General features: G+C 40.5%; 1 protein-coding gene across 16 annotated transcripts in view; it reads right to left on the reverse strand.

The window, feature by feature from the left end:
* The window catches only part of GRIP1 (glutamate receptor interacting protein 1), a 324,193-nt gene that overhangs the window by 17,788 nt on the left and 287,168 nt on the right, over positions 1-19,237 (reverse strand). For 13 of the 16 annotated variants that reach the window (XM_062613670.1, XM_062613666.1, XM_062613679.1 and 10 more), the window contains 7 exons: positions 18,960-19,105; positions 17,256-17,336; positions 9,822-9,891; positions 9,416-9,561; positions 4,866-5,010; positions 3,651-3,790; positions 3,291-3,479 (listed from right to left, as the gene is read on the reverse strand). In XM_062613670.1, coding sequence (XP_062469654.1) covers positions 3,291-3,479; positions 3,651-3,790; positions 4,866-5,010; positions 9,416-9,561; positions 9,822-9,891; positions 17,256-17,336; positions 18,960-19,105 — 917 coding nt within the window. The remainder of the gene's footprint in view (positions 1-3,290; positions 3,480-3,650; positions 3,791-4,865; positions 5,011-9,415; positions 9,562-9,821; positions 9,892-17,255; positions 17,337-18,959; positions 19,106-19,237) is intronic. The other 3 variants (XM_062613671.1, XM_062613673.1, XM_062613675.1) reach the window with 3 other exon arrangements.

Consider the following 19,237-nt stretch of genomic DNA (forward strand, 5'->3'; position numbering starts at 1 on the left):
TCTGCTCTCGTGAGACCTCACCTGGAGTATTGTGTGCAGTTCTGGTGTCCTCAACATAAAAAGGACATGGAACTGTTGGAACAAGTCCAGAGGAGGGCCACAAGGATGATCAGGGGACTGGAGCACCTCCCGTATGAAGACAGGCTGAGAAAGTTGGGGCTGTTCAGCCTGGAGAAGAGAAGGCTGCATGGAGACCTCATAGCAGCCTTCCAGTATCTGAAGGGGGTCTATAGGGATGCTGGGAAGGGACTCTTCATTAGGGACTGTAGTGATAGGACAAGGGGTAACGGGTTAAAACTTAAACAGGGGAAGTTTAGATTGGATATAAGGAAGAAGTTCTTTACTGTAAGGGTGGTGAGGCACTGGAATGGGTTGCCCAGGGAAGTTGTGAATGCTCCATCCCTGGCAGTGTTCAAGGCCAGGTTGGACAAATCCTTGGGTGACGTGGTTTAGTGTGAGGTGTCCCTGGCCACGGCAGGGGGGTTGGATCTTAAGGCCCTTTACAACCCTAATTATTCTATGATTCTGTAACAGGAAGGACAGTTTCTGTCTCTGCACCATTAAGGCAAAGTCTCAATACAAACACAGGACTGTGGTGTGACAGCCCCGCACTGCCCTGCCAACATGGGAACCTCTGTACCCCTGCCCCCTTGTGGAAGAGAGACGTGCTCTTAGCAGAGACACTGATTTTTGCTAGAGCTCTTGAGAGGTGAGAAAAGGCCCTTCTCATGATGGGCACAAGTGTCTGGGACCAATATACACCCTCAGGAAGCTCACCTTGCAGAATATGATTTCTCTAGCAGCCATTTCCAAATGTCTCAAGGCTGTGTAATGGCATCAGATGACTTTTATATCTGAAGTGTTTATTCCTGGGTGCTTTTATCATAGAATCATAAGACTCATCTAGGTTGGAAAAGAACTTTAAGATCATCAACTGTTAACCTCCACTGCTAAGTCCGCCATTAAACCATATCCCTAAATGCCACATCTACATCAGTAGAGGGCACATAATGAAAAAACATTTTTGCTCATTTTGGTTCTTCTATTCAAGCTCAAGGTTGTTTGCGGGAGAAAGGAGCTGTTACGTGGCTTGTTGCACATTTATATAGGCAGGTAGACAGGCAGAGGCATTAATGCTTCTAAATACACATACAGAGTTCCCAGCACCATTTTGCTTTCTCCTGAATCTTTTAGGTAAGCCTGGCTTCCAAGTGATGCATCAAGAAGAATGCATGGATTGACTTGTCACAAGCTGATGCTGATCTGGCAAGCAAAATCTGTTATGGTAGAGCTGCTATATATGTATTTCATCTTGACATACTCCCTTTCCAGCTCCTTTGTTGGCATTTTCTGATGTGCATATTGGATTAGGAATTTTGTTCATGACTAACAAATATCACTGCTGTCACCTCTCTAAAGAGGGCAATTTGCTTCCATACATCAGTCTAGACCTGTCTCTCTCAAATCCCATGTAACTAGACAGCTGTGTGCATTTCCAGGTAATTGGCAGACATTAACATACTGCCAGATTCTAGGAAGGGTTTGTAAAAATGTGACGGCTGTGTGTGGAAGGCTCCAGATCAGCAAGTCAGACACATCAGACAAACGTACAAAACGGGGTAGTAATTCAAGGAGAGAAAAGACTGATCATCAGCATTAAATCAGTAACTAATAGGATGAAGCATTATCCAGTGCTCCAGAAACATTCCCCAAACTCCTCAATTTGCTTAGCCTGTTCCTGTGCCAAGAAAGGTTTGGAAAGAAGCCAAACTCAACTTGACAGGTCAAGACAGAATGAACTTTAATAGAAATGTGGGTCACATTAGTACCACAGCAAGGGACAAGGCACACATCTGATTACACTCAGGCTGTTTAACAGAAGTGCCATGTGTCCAGCCAAGCCTGGGCTGATTTTTTCAAGGCAGTTAGAAAAATATCTCCTTTGAGATACTGGTTTGGTTTTGGCTCGGATATCATCAGGACTTTGAGAAGTAGTCTAGGCCTCAATCCTCTCCACAGCTGAGCGATTTGCTCCAAGTATCATCAATTCAAGCAGGATATGAGAACTATCATTTTGGCACTTGTTTAGCAATACTTGTCCTTAAAACTTAAAAATATCAGAAGAAAATCTAACATGGTTGATTTTGACAAATTGACCAAACCAGTTAAAACCAGAAAAAGACAAATTTATCCCAACTCTAACTCCAGTGAAATACAAATTATACAGGGGGAATATACCCCAGTACATGGAGTACTAAATAAATGTTCTCCTCTCCAGAAGAAACTGCTGGTGTCATCCCAGAACAGGAACATTAGAGCATAGCAATGAAAGGAATCAGCACAGAACTTCAGTCTATATGGAAAATCTGTTCGGCAGAGCTCGGCTTCAGTTCTCTATGAGAGGGTACAAAACAGCTGTCCATGAGCTACTGCCCTTGCTCCTGGAAAGCAACAGCAAGAAATAGAGAACTAAACTGAACAGAATGCACACAACCAGCGTGAGTGAGTGAAAATTACTTGAGGTGAGGATGTACCTGTCCAGATACCTGCTTTTCTATGGATAAACATTTCAAGGAGAGTTAAATAAAACACTGAAGCTGTGTGGAAGTTACTTTTCTTGTAATCTAGACTATTACGAGATGTCTGTATCCCTCACTGCCTAAACAAATGTCTTACAAATTAGAAGATTATTTGAAAATCCTATATAAAACAATAGTGATGCAGAAGCAGAAAATTTATTGTTAAGGACAATCATGTCTTTAAATAGAATGACTGTTTTTGAGAGCTGAAAGTTAGATGTTAATGCTGCAGGAATGAGGAAGAAGCAAAAGATCTATGAATCATAAGCAATGCCTAACATCCCCCCTGCAGCAGTTTATAATAAATCTGTTGTCAGTTAAAAATTACTACATATGGGCATCATATTAAAGAATATCTTCAGAGCATTCTGTGCCTTGCATTGATCCCTATCTGAAGGATAAACTCATTTAGTTGTGGATGAGCTGTGGACCAGGCTATTCAGATGTCAGTAAAGCTAACAAAAGCCTGTTAATGTATTGGTAAGTGCTTCATAACACATCCCTCACATGTCATGAGGGAATGAATCTGAGACCAGCCAAGTGTAAGAAATCATGCTGCCTGGCAAGGTGTGTGGTCATTAAGAGACACTGGCACATTACAAGGTATGAGGTTTAAAGCTGGTACAGATAAACTTCTTTTTAAGGCAAAGGAAGGTCAACCATGAAGGCGATAATTTCTACTTTAAATCTCGATTGCATTTGCGATAGTACCTTGATTTCCAAAGCTGGTATCAATACCAGAGCCATCCCATGACTCTACTGCGCTGTCAACGCTTGGGACTGTAGTGGAATAGATGTCTGAGAGTTTGCCAGATTTCTGTGCAGCAGAGGTTTCATCTTCAGCATCACTCAATTCACTTACGTGACCCACAGGGACAGAAAATTTCTTGGGACTGGTAGCTGAAGAGGATTATAAAGAAAAAGTAGGGGGTAGTGCAGTCATTGCTTTACTGCAGTTCTAAGAAAATGCTTTTTACAACTGACATGACATTTTTCCAGGGATGGCCTAAATGCTTGTTAATCTGTAACAACACACACATGACCACTGATGCTACTCTTGGCCATACTCACCATCTGTCTGCTTCTTGATTTTCAAGGTGACGGTTTCTCCTGCCATCTGTAATAAATGAATGGCTTCACTCAAAGGTTTTCCTTTCAGACTGCTACTATTTATTGCTAGGATTCTGTCTCCTATGTGAATTGCGCCAGTCCTACAATAAGAGAGAGAAGAGAGCATAAGAAGAAACAAAGACAGTTTCTTTGCATATTTGGGGCATGAAAGACTCATCTCCCTTTCTTTCATTTTGCTTTTATAGCTGTGTTACAGAGCAATTCTTTTGTTAGAAATGCTTAAAGCAAGTTGCCTTTGTTGTAGTGACAATAGCAGAGCTGAGGCATGGAGGTGTGGATTTCTGTGTTGCAGCAGTTGAGTTAATCACCTGTGGATGATATTCATTGCAGCCCACCTGCTTAAGAGCAATCTCAGACAGTGCAGTTTAGTTCTGAAATAAGTCAAGTTTCTAGAAGCCTCACAATATAAGAGATAATGGCAGTGAGAGCAGGTAACAGCTCTTTCACAAACACGGCTTTCAGGATGGATCACATCAAGAGAAGAAAATAAATTCTCTCTGTGTAAATGCACTGTTTATTCTGGCTCTGCACAGTGTCATGTTTTGTGTTCTCTCTCTGAATCCACCACCAAAGTTGCAATGACAGTACCCATCTTAGAAGTAACGGGCAATGGAAAACCTTAGCATTTTCATTCTTCTCTATTCACCACTTACCATGATGAGAAATGGTGAAGTATGATTCAAGTATTATCCTTAGATAATGCTTGCTATGGTGTATGTAAGTGCACCTACAGATGCAGTGTGAGTATATGGTAAGTGGCATGTAAGTATATGGTAAGTTCAGATAAATGCAGACACACGAAGTGCTTTCTTTATCTGTTCTACTGCACAGGGCTATTGCTTTTAAATGGCTGCTAAAATGTCCTGTGACTGAGCAGTCTGATTGACTAGTCATTACTATAGGTGATTTATAATAAGGACCACAGTCTTCCACTCTGTCTTGTATAGTATGTGCAAGAACATCCTGTTAAGATATTGCTCATGCTCCTGAACTTGGCAATGATCAAAAAGCATCAGTAAAAAGATGATAAACTCAGATTCAGAGAACTGTAAAAATATAAATTGCTAAATCATGAAAATTAGCATCTGCAGGTAAACAAAATAAATCTTTACCTTCAAAAAAGAACATTTTAAAATAATTTACATTCCAATTTACCTTTCAGCTAATCCTCCTTTTGTAAGGCTGGAAATGATTATGGGATCAAAAGGCTCCTCAGTACCAGAGATTGTAATTCCAAGAGGCCCACCATAGCGCTTGAGCTCAACGGTATAAATAATTGCTCCAGAGCTCTCCTGTTCATCTGCAATAAATGCCAAGGGGATGCAATTGGTTTCTTACGAAAGAGGGAATGAAAAAAATAGCACATTCAGTCTAGTGACTGGTAATCAGACAACATTTTCAAAGGATTACATTTCAGATACGCTTCTTAATCATATTCTACTGGATTAATTTTGAAAAAAATATTCTCTCTTGTGCAATTTCTTCTTTTATTGCCAAAACCTGATTACACTTAAGTCAATAGAAAAACGCTCCTCATTCTATTAAGACTCAATTTTACTCCATTTAAAATTACATCTTCTTTCCTATTAAAATATAACTTCAGGCTATTTTGTTACAGAATTACAATTTGAGGTCGAAAGGGACCTCAGGAGGTCATTTGGTTTAACACCCCATTCCAAGCATGGCCACCTACAGCAGGTTGCCAAGGACTGTGTCCAGATGGTTTCTGAGTATCTCCAAGGAAGAAGAATCCACACTCTTCCTGGGCAATCTGTTTCAGTGCCCTGTCACCCTCATAGTAAAGAAGTGCTTCCTGATGTTTGGAGAGAACTTTCTGTGTTTCAGTTTGTGTCCGTTGCCTCTTGTCCTGTTACAGCACCACTGAAGACAGCCTGGCCCCATCTGCTTTACAACCTCCCTTCAGATATTTATATAAACTGATAAAAGTCTTCTCTGAGCCTTCTCTTCCCCAGGCTGAACACACCCAGTTTACCCTGCTTTGCCTCATAGGAGAGATGCTTCTGTCCCTTCATCATCCCTGTGGCCCTTCACTGGACCTGCTCCACTATGTCCATGTCTCTCTTGCACTGGGGAGCCAAGGTCCGGACCCAGCACTCCAGCTGTGTCACCAGGGATGAGCAGAGGGGAAGGATCACCTCCCCTGGCCTGCTGGCAGTGCTCTGCCTGATGCAGTCCAGGAGCCTGTTGGCCACATTTGCCAGGAGGCAAATTATACTATTGTATAAATACTGGTACTAGTCTGTTTCTTGAACTGAATGGAAGGTAATCAGGAGATCAAAGATAATTCAAATTCAAATGTTTCCAATGGACAAGCTTTAAGCTTTTGTAACAGAATCAGAAATAGCTTCTGAATGCTGAATCATAAATGAAGTTTAACAGTAACTCCATTAGATTTTGTTTCATTATATTGGATGAAGTAATTAGCATTATTGTGTAATTTTTATCTCACCAACCAATCATCGGAAATGGGGAAAAATTCATCACTGGGTAAGCTTAAATACAGTGTATTTTTCTCAAACAATACCCAACGGGTGTTGCAGCAACAAGAAAGGCTCCTATACTTATACAGTGCTCTTTAAATATTATCAAGAACTACACATCAGGAGAACAATCAGCTGTGCTATCTTTGGGTTGGGAAGAGACATTTTAAAATCTCAAACGAAAGATTTCTCCTCGTATCAAAATAACAAATGCTCCCTTGCCCATCTTATGATATTGGTATTCAGCCAGGATGACTGGCCTGCCGGGCAGCTTTCCCTTGATCTGTGGGTAATGACATTTTGAAGGGCTCACTGAGGGTGGAGAATGTCTCGGGCGCACACCCATAAATGTTACCAGAACTAACCTGAGACAAGTTAGAAAATTCAAATGTCCCCATTCCTGTTCCTGCCCACAGAAAAACTAGAAGAAAAAGAGCTACCTGCATCACTAGCAGAGGTTCAGAGCTGCTTTCTTCTAATGCTGAACACAGTACTTAAGCAGAGCTGGAGAAACATTAATATCTGTGGGGGAACTTTGTTCCTCCCCAGTTTGCAGAAAATGTAGGCCTTTAACTTCCCAGCACCCCAGCTCCCTCCTGTTTCCCCCTTGCTATCCACCCTAAAGAAAATGGTGCACATATAGAACCAAAGGTGAGAAGAACTAGTGTGTTTGTTCAGCAAAGAATCCTGGGATTTTCACACCTAGTGTTGGCCTTGCATTCCTAATTGGGGCATTATCAGTAGTGTTTTGGCACAGTTCACATCAACTACACCTTATCTGACATACACTTTCCACGTGTGCCCACCTCCCAAGACCCCACAGGAAGCCTCTGGCTGGCATACAGTGCTGTAAGCTGCCACTGCACAGCAGAAGAGTGGCAGCTCTTGCTTGCTTGCTACAGCATTTATGGAGCACCAACAAAACCTCTGGGATCTAATGCTGATGATGGTGACACAGGTGTGGCACGGACATGGTGCAAGGCTTCACCTGAAGGATGAGAAGTAATCCATCAAGCTAATTAAAAATGTAATAGCCAGTATTTGCCAAGGGTTGAAGTTTCTCTGCTATCAACAGTGAGTGAGTAAGAAGTTATTAATCACAGAGCAGCCCTGCCACATGAGAGTTGGAAGTTTATAGCTCTTAGTGAATGACTGGAAAGGAGACCGGTCCATTATGTCTGTCTTCTGGCTAGCCATAGTTATTAAAATTAATGGCAGAATGCAACAAATGTGAAATTGCTACACTGTTCTCTTCAGTGCTATTTTCAGGCAGCACAAATACAAGCTATCCAAGAACACTGCATGCAGGTGGCCTGAATTAACAACCAAGGCCAGTTTTGCCATGAAAGCAGAGAGCTCTGATATTCAAAACATTAGGTTAATCAGGAGATAAAATTTTTCTCAGTTTGGGAATCTGGTGGTGGGGAAAAAAAGAAGATAAAACCTGCTGAAAACGTACTTCCATCTGGGGAGGAAATACAATCAAATTACCATGGTTTTGGATCTCACGTTTTTGAGATTTTCCTTCTGTCTTTTCTTGTGATGCAATTGTGGATAGTTGTTGTTGGAAACCACATTCAATGAAAGCAGACCCTCCTCTGTGCTGCAGCGCCTCTGCCCTGTCCACTAGTGCCTTGTTCTTCAGAGTAACATCTGATCCATACAGACAAAAGGGCAAAGAAGAGCAAGGTCTGGGGGAGCACATGACACGTACCCTGCCACTGGTCTCACCTGCATGGCTGGCTCTGAGGAACACAGCTCTGAGACACATACAACTGTCTGGAGAAGGGAGGAAGAGCTGGAGAGACAGCAGAGGAAGGAAAAACAGCAGAAAGAAGAGCCAGAAGCTAGAAATATTTATGAGAAGGAAGAGTTTGAAAGCATGGAAAAGAGAACCTAAGGAGGCAGGAGCCCCGCTCCCTGCCTTCCCCTCCTCAAAAAAGCATGTAATGAGAAATTAAAATAGTTTAAATCTTAATCACATTCTTGTGAGGGGAAAACTCAAACTCCCTTCTACAGGCATTCTTCCTGTCATCTTCTGCCAAGTGTAGTTGCAGCTTGCTCTTCATCACATAGCTGGTTTGCTCAGTTTTGCAAAGCAGCTGTCGGTCAGGTGTCCCTTTGGATGTACAGTCCACAGCCAGTGTGGCCAGCCAAGGTCCAAGGTGGACCAAACTATGTACAGCAAATCCCACCTCACCACCTGCAGGGACCTAACCACAATATCCCGCCACACAGTGGTTGTTCCCTTTGCTGGGTCAAAGTGTACTTCTGTAAGCCAACTTGCACAACTGCCTTTCAGTCCATCTGCCTTTGCTTTGTACTGATCACACCCACAAGATACTGTTTCCTTTCAAAAGCAGTTAAAGGAACAGAGAATTCTAGTGCAATTCTAAATGCCGTTTCAACAGCTGCACTTGATTTTCAATGATAAAGTGGGGCAGGCTGTGCCTTACTGCTATGAGATTGTACAGAGCTTAAGACAAGTGGATTTACAGTTCCTGCTTTTGAGTAACACTGTAATATAAGTCCCAGCAGTAATGGTAATTATAATTGCCTAACTTCCTTTGCCACTAGAATGCGTAACAGAACTCTCCCTATTATCTCCAGGCAGAAATTCTGCTTTTATGGAATCCATAACAGGGAATATCCAGGAATATTAATAGGTGTAGGTGTGCAAAATGATGGCAGCTCCATTACTTCCACGGGACTGATCAGACATGGCTCCTCCATCATCCATCCAGCACAGCGTGTAAAGTACTCCTTGCCTTGAGCATGTGAATAGTCACGCTAAAGTCAAGTTTGTAAGTTTGTGGATAAAGCGTGCACTTCACCACTCTGCTGGAGAACTGAGGCCTATGAATCCATGCTTTGCTGACCACGATTCCAATCTTAAAAGCAGAAAAAATCTCAATAAGTTGGTAAGGTAATGATCAACCTTCTGTGGCTGCACCTGGGGGGAAACTGCTTTTCCAGAAAATGGAAGACTTGATTTTGCAGTGCAGTTCCTGCAGGCAATACAGCCCTTGTAAAATACAAAACTTCATACTGCATTAAAATTCTTTTTAGTGTGACACTTTCTGATTAGCATTAGCATAAATCAGCCATGTTTAGAAAAGGACATTTCACTAAAATTTAAATGTAAAGGAATAACCCTGTGTTCTAAAAGTCCTGAAAATACACAGAAATCTGCATTGCTAATACCGGAATTATCTTCATCTTTGCGGATCTTTAACTTCACAAGGTCCTCACAGTGCTGAAGGATCTGGACAGCATCTTCCATGGAGCAATTGTCAAGTCGAATGTTGTCTATTGCAAGCAACTTATCACCCAGTTCAAGTGTCCCAGTTCTGTGAACAAGCAAACAAACTTGCATGAAATTGTGGTAACATGAATGCAAGTTATCTTAGAAGGTATGAACATTATTATTATAGAAAAAAGACAGATTTTTAAAAACAATTATTTCTTAATACACTGGCATTTTCATTTGCAACTGCTTTTTACAACAACAACAACAAAGCATAGTCTCTTACAAGCTCCCTCTGTTTAACTGGAGTCTGCCTGGCTACACAATGGAAACAGATTCTTCCTGGGAGCTTGAATGTCTTACCTGTGGGCAACACTTCCTTTCTTGATATCAGAAATAACCAGAGGGTCCCCAGGTTTTCTACTGGACGGAGCTGTAATAAAGAATACATACAAGTATCTGACTTTATTACTAGATATGCAGATGGGCTAATTCTGCTCATAAATCAGTAATTCATACACATTACCTACTAGTATTATATACCCCTCCTTTTCCTAGATTATATGTATGTGAATACAATCATGAGCAGCATATTAGTAAGACTGCATAATCATCAAAAATCAGAAATGTCAAAATTAAGGAAACCGATGCAAAGTGAATTAAACCTGGTATGCCTAAATTCTGGGTTAGACTAGGACTGAACCACCTGAAGATACCACAGTACAGCTCCAGCGATCTACTATGAAATGCTGTGCAGATGTGATAACTGTGTATAAGCCAAACTGTATTTGTAACACCTCCTTTAGTGTGAAGTAGATTCCGCCTTCTCACCCAGGAAGCATTATTGTCATACCTCTGCTTTAAGCACTGAATGAAACAGAAGCAGATGTAAAGGAACGTGGGCTAGCCCACTCATGATATTTTGCCAAAGCAGCTTCACCGTGACTCTGAGGTAAACAAGTGCCTCTTTGAATGAGTAACTTTGCTCCTCTGTATTGCTGCTGGGCCTTAAGCATTGTGGACTTTTCCCCAGATACCTACTAGAAACCCTGCAATTCCAGCAATGGTCAAATCAGTAAACCCCACACCAGTCCTCTCCTTGCACACCTAACTCATATATTCTTGGAGGTATATCACATCTTTCAATTTTCTATCTGTCCATCATGGTTAAAAGCATGCTTGGCTCTACAGTGCCAGTCACTGCAATTCTTTACTGACTTGTGCTGAAGTATTTGACAGATCTCCTTTGCTTTGTCCAGAAAATTTGCTTGGTAATTTTGCTTGACTTTTGGTTGCAAAAACTGCCCCAGTGGAAGAAGACGATGAATACTGACTGTTTCCAGAGGAATGTTTCTTGGAGAAGCTTCGCTGACTGCATTTAGAGGGTTTGTCCATTTGCCAACTGAAGACTGTATGGGAGATCTGATATGATAAGCAGTGGACTCAGAACTGGAGGGTGACGGAAGATACATGGTGTGTGTCTGCCAGTGAGAAGTACACCAGCTGGTCTGTGCGGGTGGCAGTAAATGTGGTTAACACAGACTGACTTTTGGGCTTCTTGTTAACAGACCAGGCTAATATTAAACATTGCCACGTGGTGTAAGGTTCTCAGTTTTCTGAAGGCACTAATGGGTTTTGCTTGCGTAGGGCTCTTCAATTGCCATAAGTCATTCCTGCTCTCAGTACCAAGGCCTCTGCATTCATTCACAGAAGGTACTTTTCATTAAGCTCCAATGCCTGACTGACAATCACCCAAAGAGCTACCCATGTTGGAGGATCACCTACAAAATCCTGATGTCAGTTACGTTAGCATCTCGTGATTCTTTGATGGAAAATCTTCACCTACAGCAAACACACGCTGTACTAATAATCTCACTTCCAACACTATATCCTAAGAGATCTTGTTAATCTTGGCCGCCCTGGCCAAGAGAGCCTTTGAATGTTCAAAGAGACTGTGTAAGAACTGCTAAATAACCGTATTTCGAATGCAGGTCCTTGAAAGTCCAAAAGACAGATGTACAATGGCTTGCAAGAATTTGTAGAAACTTGCTAAACCAGCACGCTTTCAGGGAATGCTTATGGTGCAATTCAGAGAACAGCAACTGATCTTCTCCGAGATGTGCAATTTTCATAAGCTTGTTTCTCATACTTTCACACCTTGGATCTACTGTGTCTTCTGCGACAGGTCCATGATGTACTTGAATTCTTTGGGCTTCTTTCATCAATCAGCATTTCTTTCTTAATTCAACGTTTTTACCTTCTGGGCTGCTTTACAAATCTCTGATGTTATAATGGCACCCACCGTACAATGTCTGCAGTTTGAGATTTGAATATTTAGATAGTTTTTTGTGAAGCTGCTTTATAGAAATTACCAGTACTAAAGAACACAATCCATTATCTTTCCAAAATGAAGAGAGGAGGAACCAAAATGGGGAAAAGAGCACAGCTCAAAGTGCAAAGCCACAGAGTACATCTGGATGCAAAGGGTACGATACTGCACACAAAGTTATTACAGTTTCACACTGAGTAAGTGTGATCCAGCAGCATTTTGTCAGTTATCCTGGACTATTAATTGTGTCTGGTGGATGAAAGCCTTTTTGTAGGCAGCAAACACAGCTCCGTGTGAAATGAATCCCCTCATGCTGACAAGCCTTTAATAAGCAGCTACACCACACTTTGTTTTATTCTTGTTCAATGCTCATGGCATACTTAGTACAACTATTCAAGTTGTGCTGCAGAGATAAAATCACTGATTGCCTCCTGAACTTTTGTACTGCACATCATCACAGCCTACAATTGCCTCCCAAACACTAGTGAACAGCTGCTGTCCTCAGCAGCAAGATTGAGTACTATTATCCTGATTCTACAGATGAGGAAAGGAAACACGGGAGCATTTAGGTCAAAGCATGACAATTTTCAGTGAGCAATCTGAGATATCCATGCCTTTATTCCTCACAATATTTCAAAGTATGTAACAACTTCTATGTCCAAAGCACAACTGGCATTGTCAGCAACAGCGGCAGACGCTCAGCACTTCTGCAAGTGTGACCCCAGGATCTCAATGGTTTCCACAGAAAATCAAACAGCCACCTGTGGAAAATCTCTCTCCCTCTCCACCCCATGAAATGACTTATCTCAGCACAACTCTAGTGCAGAGAAAAGGAAGAACCCCTAAATCTCCCCAGGGTAGCATTAAACCACCTTGACAATGAGATCATCTCCTTTTTCTTTCTGCAGCCCTCCACCTCATACATTATGCAGCCTCCATCCCCTCTGATACACACCAGTGTTTCATCTCTCCCCAGAGAGCAGAGATGCAAGAGCCCCACTGAGAAAGTAGTATTTGACCACTTAATTAAAAAGAGATACCCTCATGAATTCATTCAACTTTGAAGAAACACAAGTACAGCTTTAAATCTCCAGTTTTATGTTTCATTTCAATTTTTAAGAAGCAATTAAAACCAAAGCACCTCACCACTCACCCATGTCGAGCCTTCTTGTTCCAGTCCCAGTTTCTCCCACCCCAATCGCACTTCAGCCTCTTCCCTTGTCTGTTGTCTCCCTGTTATGGATCTCCACTCATTTTCTCTCCTGGACCCATTCTGCTTGTCCACCAAAAATCTCATGTTTTCTCCCCCCTGCTTCAGCCGTTAGTCTACCCACTGTTGAACCTTTACAGAGACCTTAGACAGCCTTTATAATGAACTACAAGTGAGCTGAAGAGTGCATAGAGTTGTACAGATACTAAACTTATTATTGCAGCCCGAAGGCTGATCTTTAGCAAGATGTTTGTTCTTTCTCTTTAAATTACCATGTGATCTTAGGTCTTGTCCCAGGCCTCTACTCTAGTACTCTTGTACTAGTAAAGATACACTTCCCCTGCCACCTGAAGCCAAGATCAGCGGTCTGTTTTGTACATCACCTGTTCCATTAGGTTAAAAACCCCTCAAACAACTCCCCTTTCTTATTCCACTGCTAATCCAAACTAAAACCCCCATGTGACATAGACAGATTATAGGGTGGAACACTGCACCTACCACGCAGCCAAAACTCACTGACTAGTCTCAGCTTGGCTTCAAGTTCTGGAGTTTGATCAAACTCTAAACAAACTGAAGAAGCAGAGGAAAATGCTCATGGGATGGAAAAATAGTTCTTATACAAAGTCAGTCCACTTACCCACGGTGCTGGTTAACAGCCATTAGGCTTTTTAAAAACATTTTCATTATTAAATAGATGAAAGAGCCTTTTAAAATTCGGCTGATGTAGCTCTTTTCTTCCTTAAGTATTGGTTCACATGGAGCAGCGGAGAAACCTGCTGATGCTTCAGGCCCTGTCTTGAAAATAATTTCTTCTAACATTGCAAAATGAAGTTGAGTTTGGTAGGTGAAATCCCGTAATATACAGAAACATGCTTTAATGAGTAAATTCTCATAGTCAGCGCTAAATATCTGTAGATATTTACAATGCTTGTTTCTGATTAAGTATGAAAGCAATAAAGCAGACTATAGTATAGCTGGCTAGTCAAAACGGCTTAGAAAATCTGATGGTAATTTGGGTGAGATTCTGATATCCTTACCAGCTTTGCAGATTCTTATTCCTTGAGCAGTCCCATTAGCTTCAGAGAATGAAGCAAGCTGCTGCAGTTCATTATCAGTAAGGATATCAGAATCTTACTTAGAAAGAAAAGGCGGAGGGGGAAGAATAAAAGGAGATGTTAACTAAAATTACCAGTCTGTACTAGTAAGTCATTTTCTTGGACATCATTCAAGGTATTTAAAAAAGTCTAGGATAAAGTAGCCAGCGGCACAAAAATTTATCTCAAAAAAAAAAAGTAAAAATCTATATTCCATTACACAGTCTAAGAATCAATGTCACTCGCAAAGAAATTGAAACAGATTTGAACACTACTAGATCTACTTGAAAGTCATCCTTCTGGGGAATGGCTCTGTTACGAAAGCATAATCACACACACACGGACACTGCTGTGTCATGCTTTATTTGGATGATGTAATTTTAAGAACTGAGACATTCTAATTGCTCCAGCCATTTAACTGAGTGTGAAAATGATGGTATCTGAGGCATTAAATATATAGTCACTTAAATTTGCAAACTATAAAGAAGGGTTTTATTGAATGTAAGGAGCTATTAATGGGAAGCTTAGACAGATATTGCAGAGATAAGGGAAGGATGACAGAAGTCCAGTATGTGTGTGAAGGCAGCAATGGGTAAGGCCATTAACTGACATGCACTATCCAAAACTCAGTGCCCTGGATTAACATTAACAGTGATGCTCATGAAACTTTCTTCTGCCTTACTTTCTAGGGGTTTCTGTTATCTAAAGGGGTTTTGATTTTGTTTCGCTTTTTCTGGCATTAATAAATCTGAAATTAAGAGAAGCTTAGTCTCTTCCCCTATTACATGTCATGGTTTTCAAAGACCATGAATTAGCTTAACTGTCTTAGTATTGTTTGTCACCTCAGATATGCCTTCAAGCAGTTGGCTATAACTCCATGCAGGCACACTTGGTCTTTATTGCCAAGGAAAACAACACAAAGAAAATGATATAAATTCCTCTTCCAGGATGTCTGCCTCCTAACAGTTGACTTGGAAGAACACTTGCACTTAAAAATAGGCATATGGCCAGGTGCCAACCCCAGGTGAAGCTTACATTTTCCTTCTGACAAAAAATGTGTTTTGTATGCCAGGTCAGGTCATTTCCTGACTTCCTCATCCAAATCCCAAACTGAGCTGGGGATATGGAAACCAGGACAGGAGTTTTTCTGTAATGTTTTTATAGAGACAGCACTTTCTCACCATTAACTCCACTACATTAAGAATAGAAAGGATGAAACAGATTACTCTTAAATCGATCAAGCCCCGAAGTGAATAAACTTGACCTCCTCTATCATCCCTGTTTAACTGGTTATTCCAACCTTGCCAAGCTTTCCTTGGTGTTTGTGTTTTAAAAGAAATCATACAGCTTTCTAATAATATCAGTAGCAAATGGCATGCTAATGTGCTAAAGTGCCCTGACAAAAATTTGACAAAATGAATATAAACCGCTTCTATTCTTCAAATCACACTGCCTCATTTAGGAGTTAATTAGGCAGAACAGAACAAAGCACTGAAAAGCAAGCATGAGATGCAGCAACTCAAGACTTCTACCAAGCAAATTTACAAACTTTCAGTTGTTAGTATAAATTCTTTAAAATCTAACAAATAATTAATCCTGGACACATTTCATACGCATTACATACTGTAAGTAAGAGGAATTATTACATACAACAGATCATTTAATTTAAATATTAAAGATACTGCAGCATACTCGAAGAGCAATGCTAAGATGAATCAGGTGTCACCCTGATTATACAGAGTACTGATTTTATAAAGCACTAACTTTGGAATCAATGTCCAAGGCAGGATGGTATGCAAAGTTTGGAAGAGTAGTGCTAAATACTAAATACCAAGAACACTAGATTTCTATTCAAAGTTTACTCCTAAGTCAGAAAAAAAGAACAAGATCCCCAAACCCCAAAAAGCAGCACAAATCAAATTACTAGGAAGACCATATTTTTACAATAATCCTACAAAACTATACTAAGAACAACATTTAAATAAAACAACCTCCCTCCAGGTTTTCTCATTTCTCAATATTTTCATTTGCACAAATACATGTAGACCTATGATTTTGCTTCAAGCATCACGTCATATGGAGTCTAACAATTACTCATTCAAGTGTGCAACGCAAGCAAACAGCCCTGCAGTGTCTTCCATTTGTTCCTCAGATGTAATTCTTAGCACTGAGCTCCCTGCTGTACTTTTGATTAACCTTATTCCATTGTGCTGGTAAAAGCTTTGAGAATATAAGTCAAAGCACAGTCTTCTCCCAAGACACATGAATAATGCCGAAGAAAGCCTTATAGTCTAAGAAAGGTCACAACCATAAAGGAATGTTAATTCTGATGAGACCAGATTGTGCACTGCCATTAAGTAAACTAAATACAAGGCCATTAGCTTTGATATGGATTGTTCTTCCTTCCATCAAGGGCTGAACTCAGTACGCTGGTTTACCTGGTCAAAATCTGCTCCTAACACAGAATTTACTGTCTGCTCCCAAAATAAGTAAGTATAAAACGACTTTGATTTCAAACAACAGTAACAAATACTTTTTGAGAAACAGACTAATGCAGACCCTTGTTATCTTCTTTAGCTATCTCTGAAATCCCTAGTGAAAGGGGATTTTGCTACGTGACCTGCACATTTAGGACTGCCCACTAGTTTTACAGACTGAGGATGCATCTTCAGACTCTGGGTTCTGAAGCAGAAAATAACCCATATGTGGATGCTCATGCGTGTGAGAACCCTTGAGTTAAGTGGGTTTCTGTTCAAGACCCTGTGAAAGACCATTACAGACTTTGCTTTAAACTTCCCAACTGTGGAAATACTTTTGTATGGGCTTAATTCTACTGACTTATTTTAAGTTTTTTTTTGTTTGTTTGTTTGTTTGTTTGTTTTTAAATATAAATAATTTTAATGGGGGTTAAACATGTGCTATGCATGCAGAACAGGTCAAGCTTTAGCCCTGTCAAACTTCTGGCTTCTTTAACTACTAGAAGGGGAGCATAAATCTGTTACAGAATGGTATTTCACCAGAGACAGAGCACTACTTATCATCCCTTTTGCTAGAAAAATGAGAAAGAAATTTATACCGAAATAAACATGACCCCATAGGTACAGGACCCACTATCTGCAGATCGTCCCATGAACGTGGTCTTAAAAATAAGCACTTTCACTTACAACTTATGGTGATGCCAAGTTCCACATTATGCTTCTTTGGTAGTTTCACGTGAAATGTTCCGCTGCTTGGTATAACTGATTCTATAAAGAAATAGTTAAAGTGTTAGATAATTTCGTAAGGCACAGCTATTCCAAGTGCTTAGGACTACACACATAAATTGATGATACACATCGGCATCACAAGCCACAGATGAAACACAGGTGCTGAAGTGAAGGAAGGAGGACACACAAAGTGTGATTTATACCACTATTAGTAATTTCATAGTAACTCCTTTTTTTTGAGGTTTAAGTCAATTTATGGAGATTGCACAGGCCAGCAGCTTGCTGAGACTGCAGGTTTTTAGCTTGTATGCAAGTTCTGTGAGCATTATGAGGAAATTTTAGTGCTGGCAGATAACTTCCAGTTAAAAGGACAGGCAGCAGATCAAGTCTTAAAGAGTTTCAGGTCTTTGTGGCTGCAGGTGTAACATATTTTTAACTGTCTGCTAAGGTAACTGCATGGATTTTACATCTACTGGCAAGAAAAGGACTCAAAACATCACTAATGGAGAAGCAGCTTGAGCTAACTGAGGCAAAAACACCTTGAAGATCTGCAGCACTGTATCTGAATCCTGACTTTTGGCATCACTGCCAGCAAAAGTTTGAACTTTTACCTGAAAAGGAGCAACTGAAATTACAGCCATGGAAACATATAAACATACATGTGGTAGAGGAGTTTAACCATGAGTGTGAGTCTGCTGTCATGGAGCAAATGGGAGCAGCACAAACAAGTCCAGGCGCTGAAATACACACAGGATGTCAGGTGTATTTAAATGACTTTAATGATTTGATTTTCTTACTTTTTAATACTTAATTCCCTATGTATAAGAATGTACATATTGTATTTGTTGGGTTTTTAACATTAGACTAGATGTGTGCATGCTAAAAGATTATACAGAATTCCTCTAGGAACCTTTAGCCCGATTTTGACCTCATGATTTATAACAGCATTAACAACAATCACACTATGCAAAATACAGCACATCCAACGTCGTGACTTCAAAGGAGCTACTGCCAGGTGAGCACAAGAATCACAGAAGCTTTTACTATTTACATAGTGGAACAGTGCGCATACATGATGTCTACTTGTTTGATTTACACAATCTGTGAATTTAGAGGTGTATGCTGTATGCTTAAACACATTACAGAACAAAGAAAAGACACTGGTAATAATAAAGACTCACCAGCAACATTAACAATGATTTTTGTGGCTTTTATTAATTCAGTTTCTATTATTTTATTTAGATTGTTGGTGTGAGATATCGTAAGTGAAATTCTTCAGTTTTCTGCTTATCCACTCTTTTATAATACTTTTCTGTCTAATAAAACATTTCATTAGCTGCCCTGTAGAGGATTTGTCTCTGCTCAGCAGAATATTGCTATCTCAGGGCAGAAAAATGTTTGGAAATAACTCAGAGGAGGTACTGTCACCAGATCTTACTATAGGTCTTGTCATTTCTGTTTGTGTTCTGAAGCACGCTGCAGGGCTTCTCTATGTGAAATGAGAAAGCTGTACAAAAAGATACATGTTTCAAATGGGTCAGTTGAAATGGAATGCTGTATATGTGAGAAGAAAGTCTCCACCTTGGATGCCGAACACTCACAATGTGCTTGGGATTTATTCCTTCACTTTTCTTGCAAGACAGAATAACAGTACATTCATACCTGCAACATCAAATTCTACTTCCAAAGTGACCTTGTTGGTGATAGAGGAGTCTCTGAGCAGTTGATTGGCCTCATCAAAAGTGCTGTCTTCTGTTGGGATACCGTTTATTGCCACTATTCTGTCTCCTATTTGCAGCACCCCACACCTTGATACACAGTGATACAAAACAACCAGATGTGCACGTTACCAGAACCAGCATTATCATCGAATCATAGAATTGTTTAGGTTGTAAAGACCTCCTAGATTATCAATTCCAACCCCTAACCTAATGCTGCCA

The sequence above is a fragment of the Pezoporus occidentalis genome, unplaced genomic scaffold (genome assembly GCF_034315485.1).
Source record: "Pezoporus occidentalis ecotype Australia unplaced genomic scaffold, CSIRO_AGI_Poc_V1 ctg17, whole genome shotgun sequence".
Lineage (NCBI taxonomy): Eukaryota > Metazoa > Chordata > Aves > Psittaciformes > Psittacidae > Pezoporus > Pezoporus occidentalis.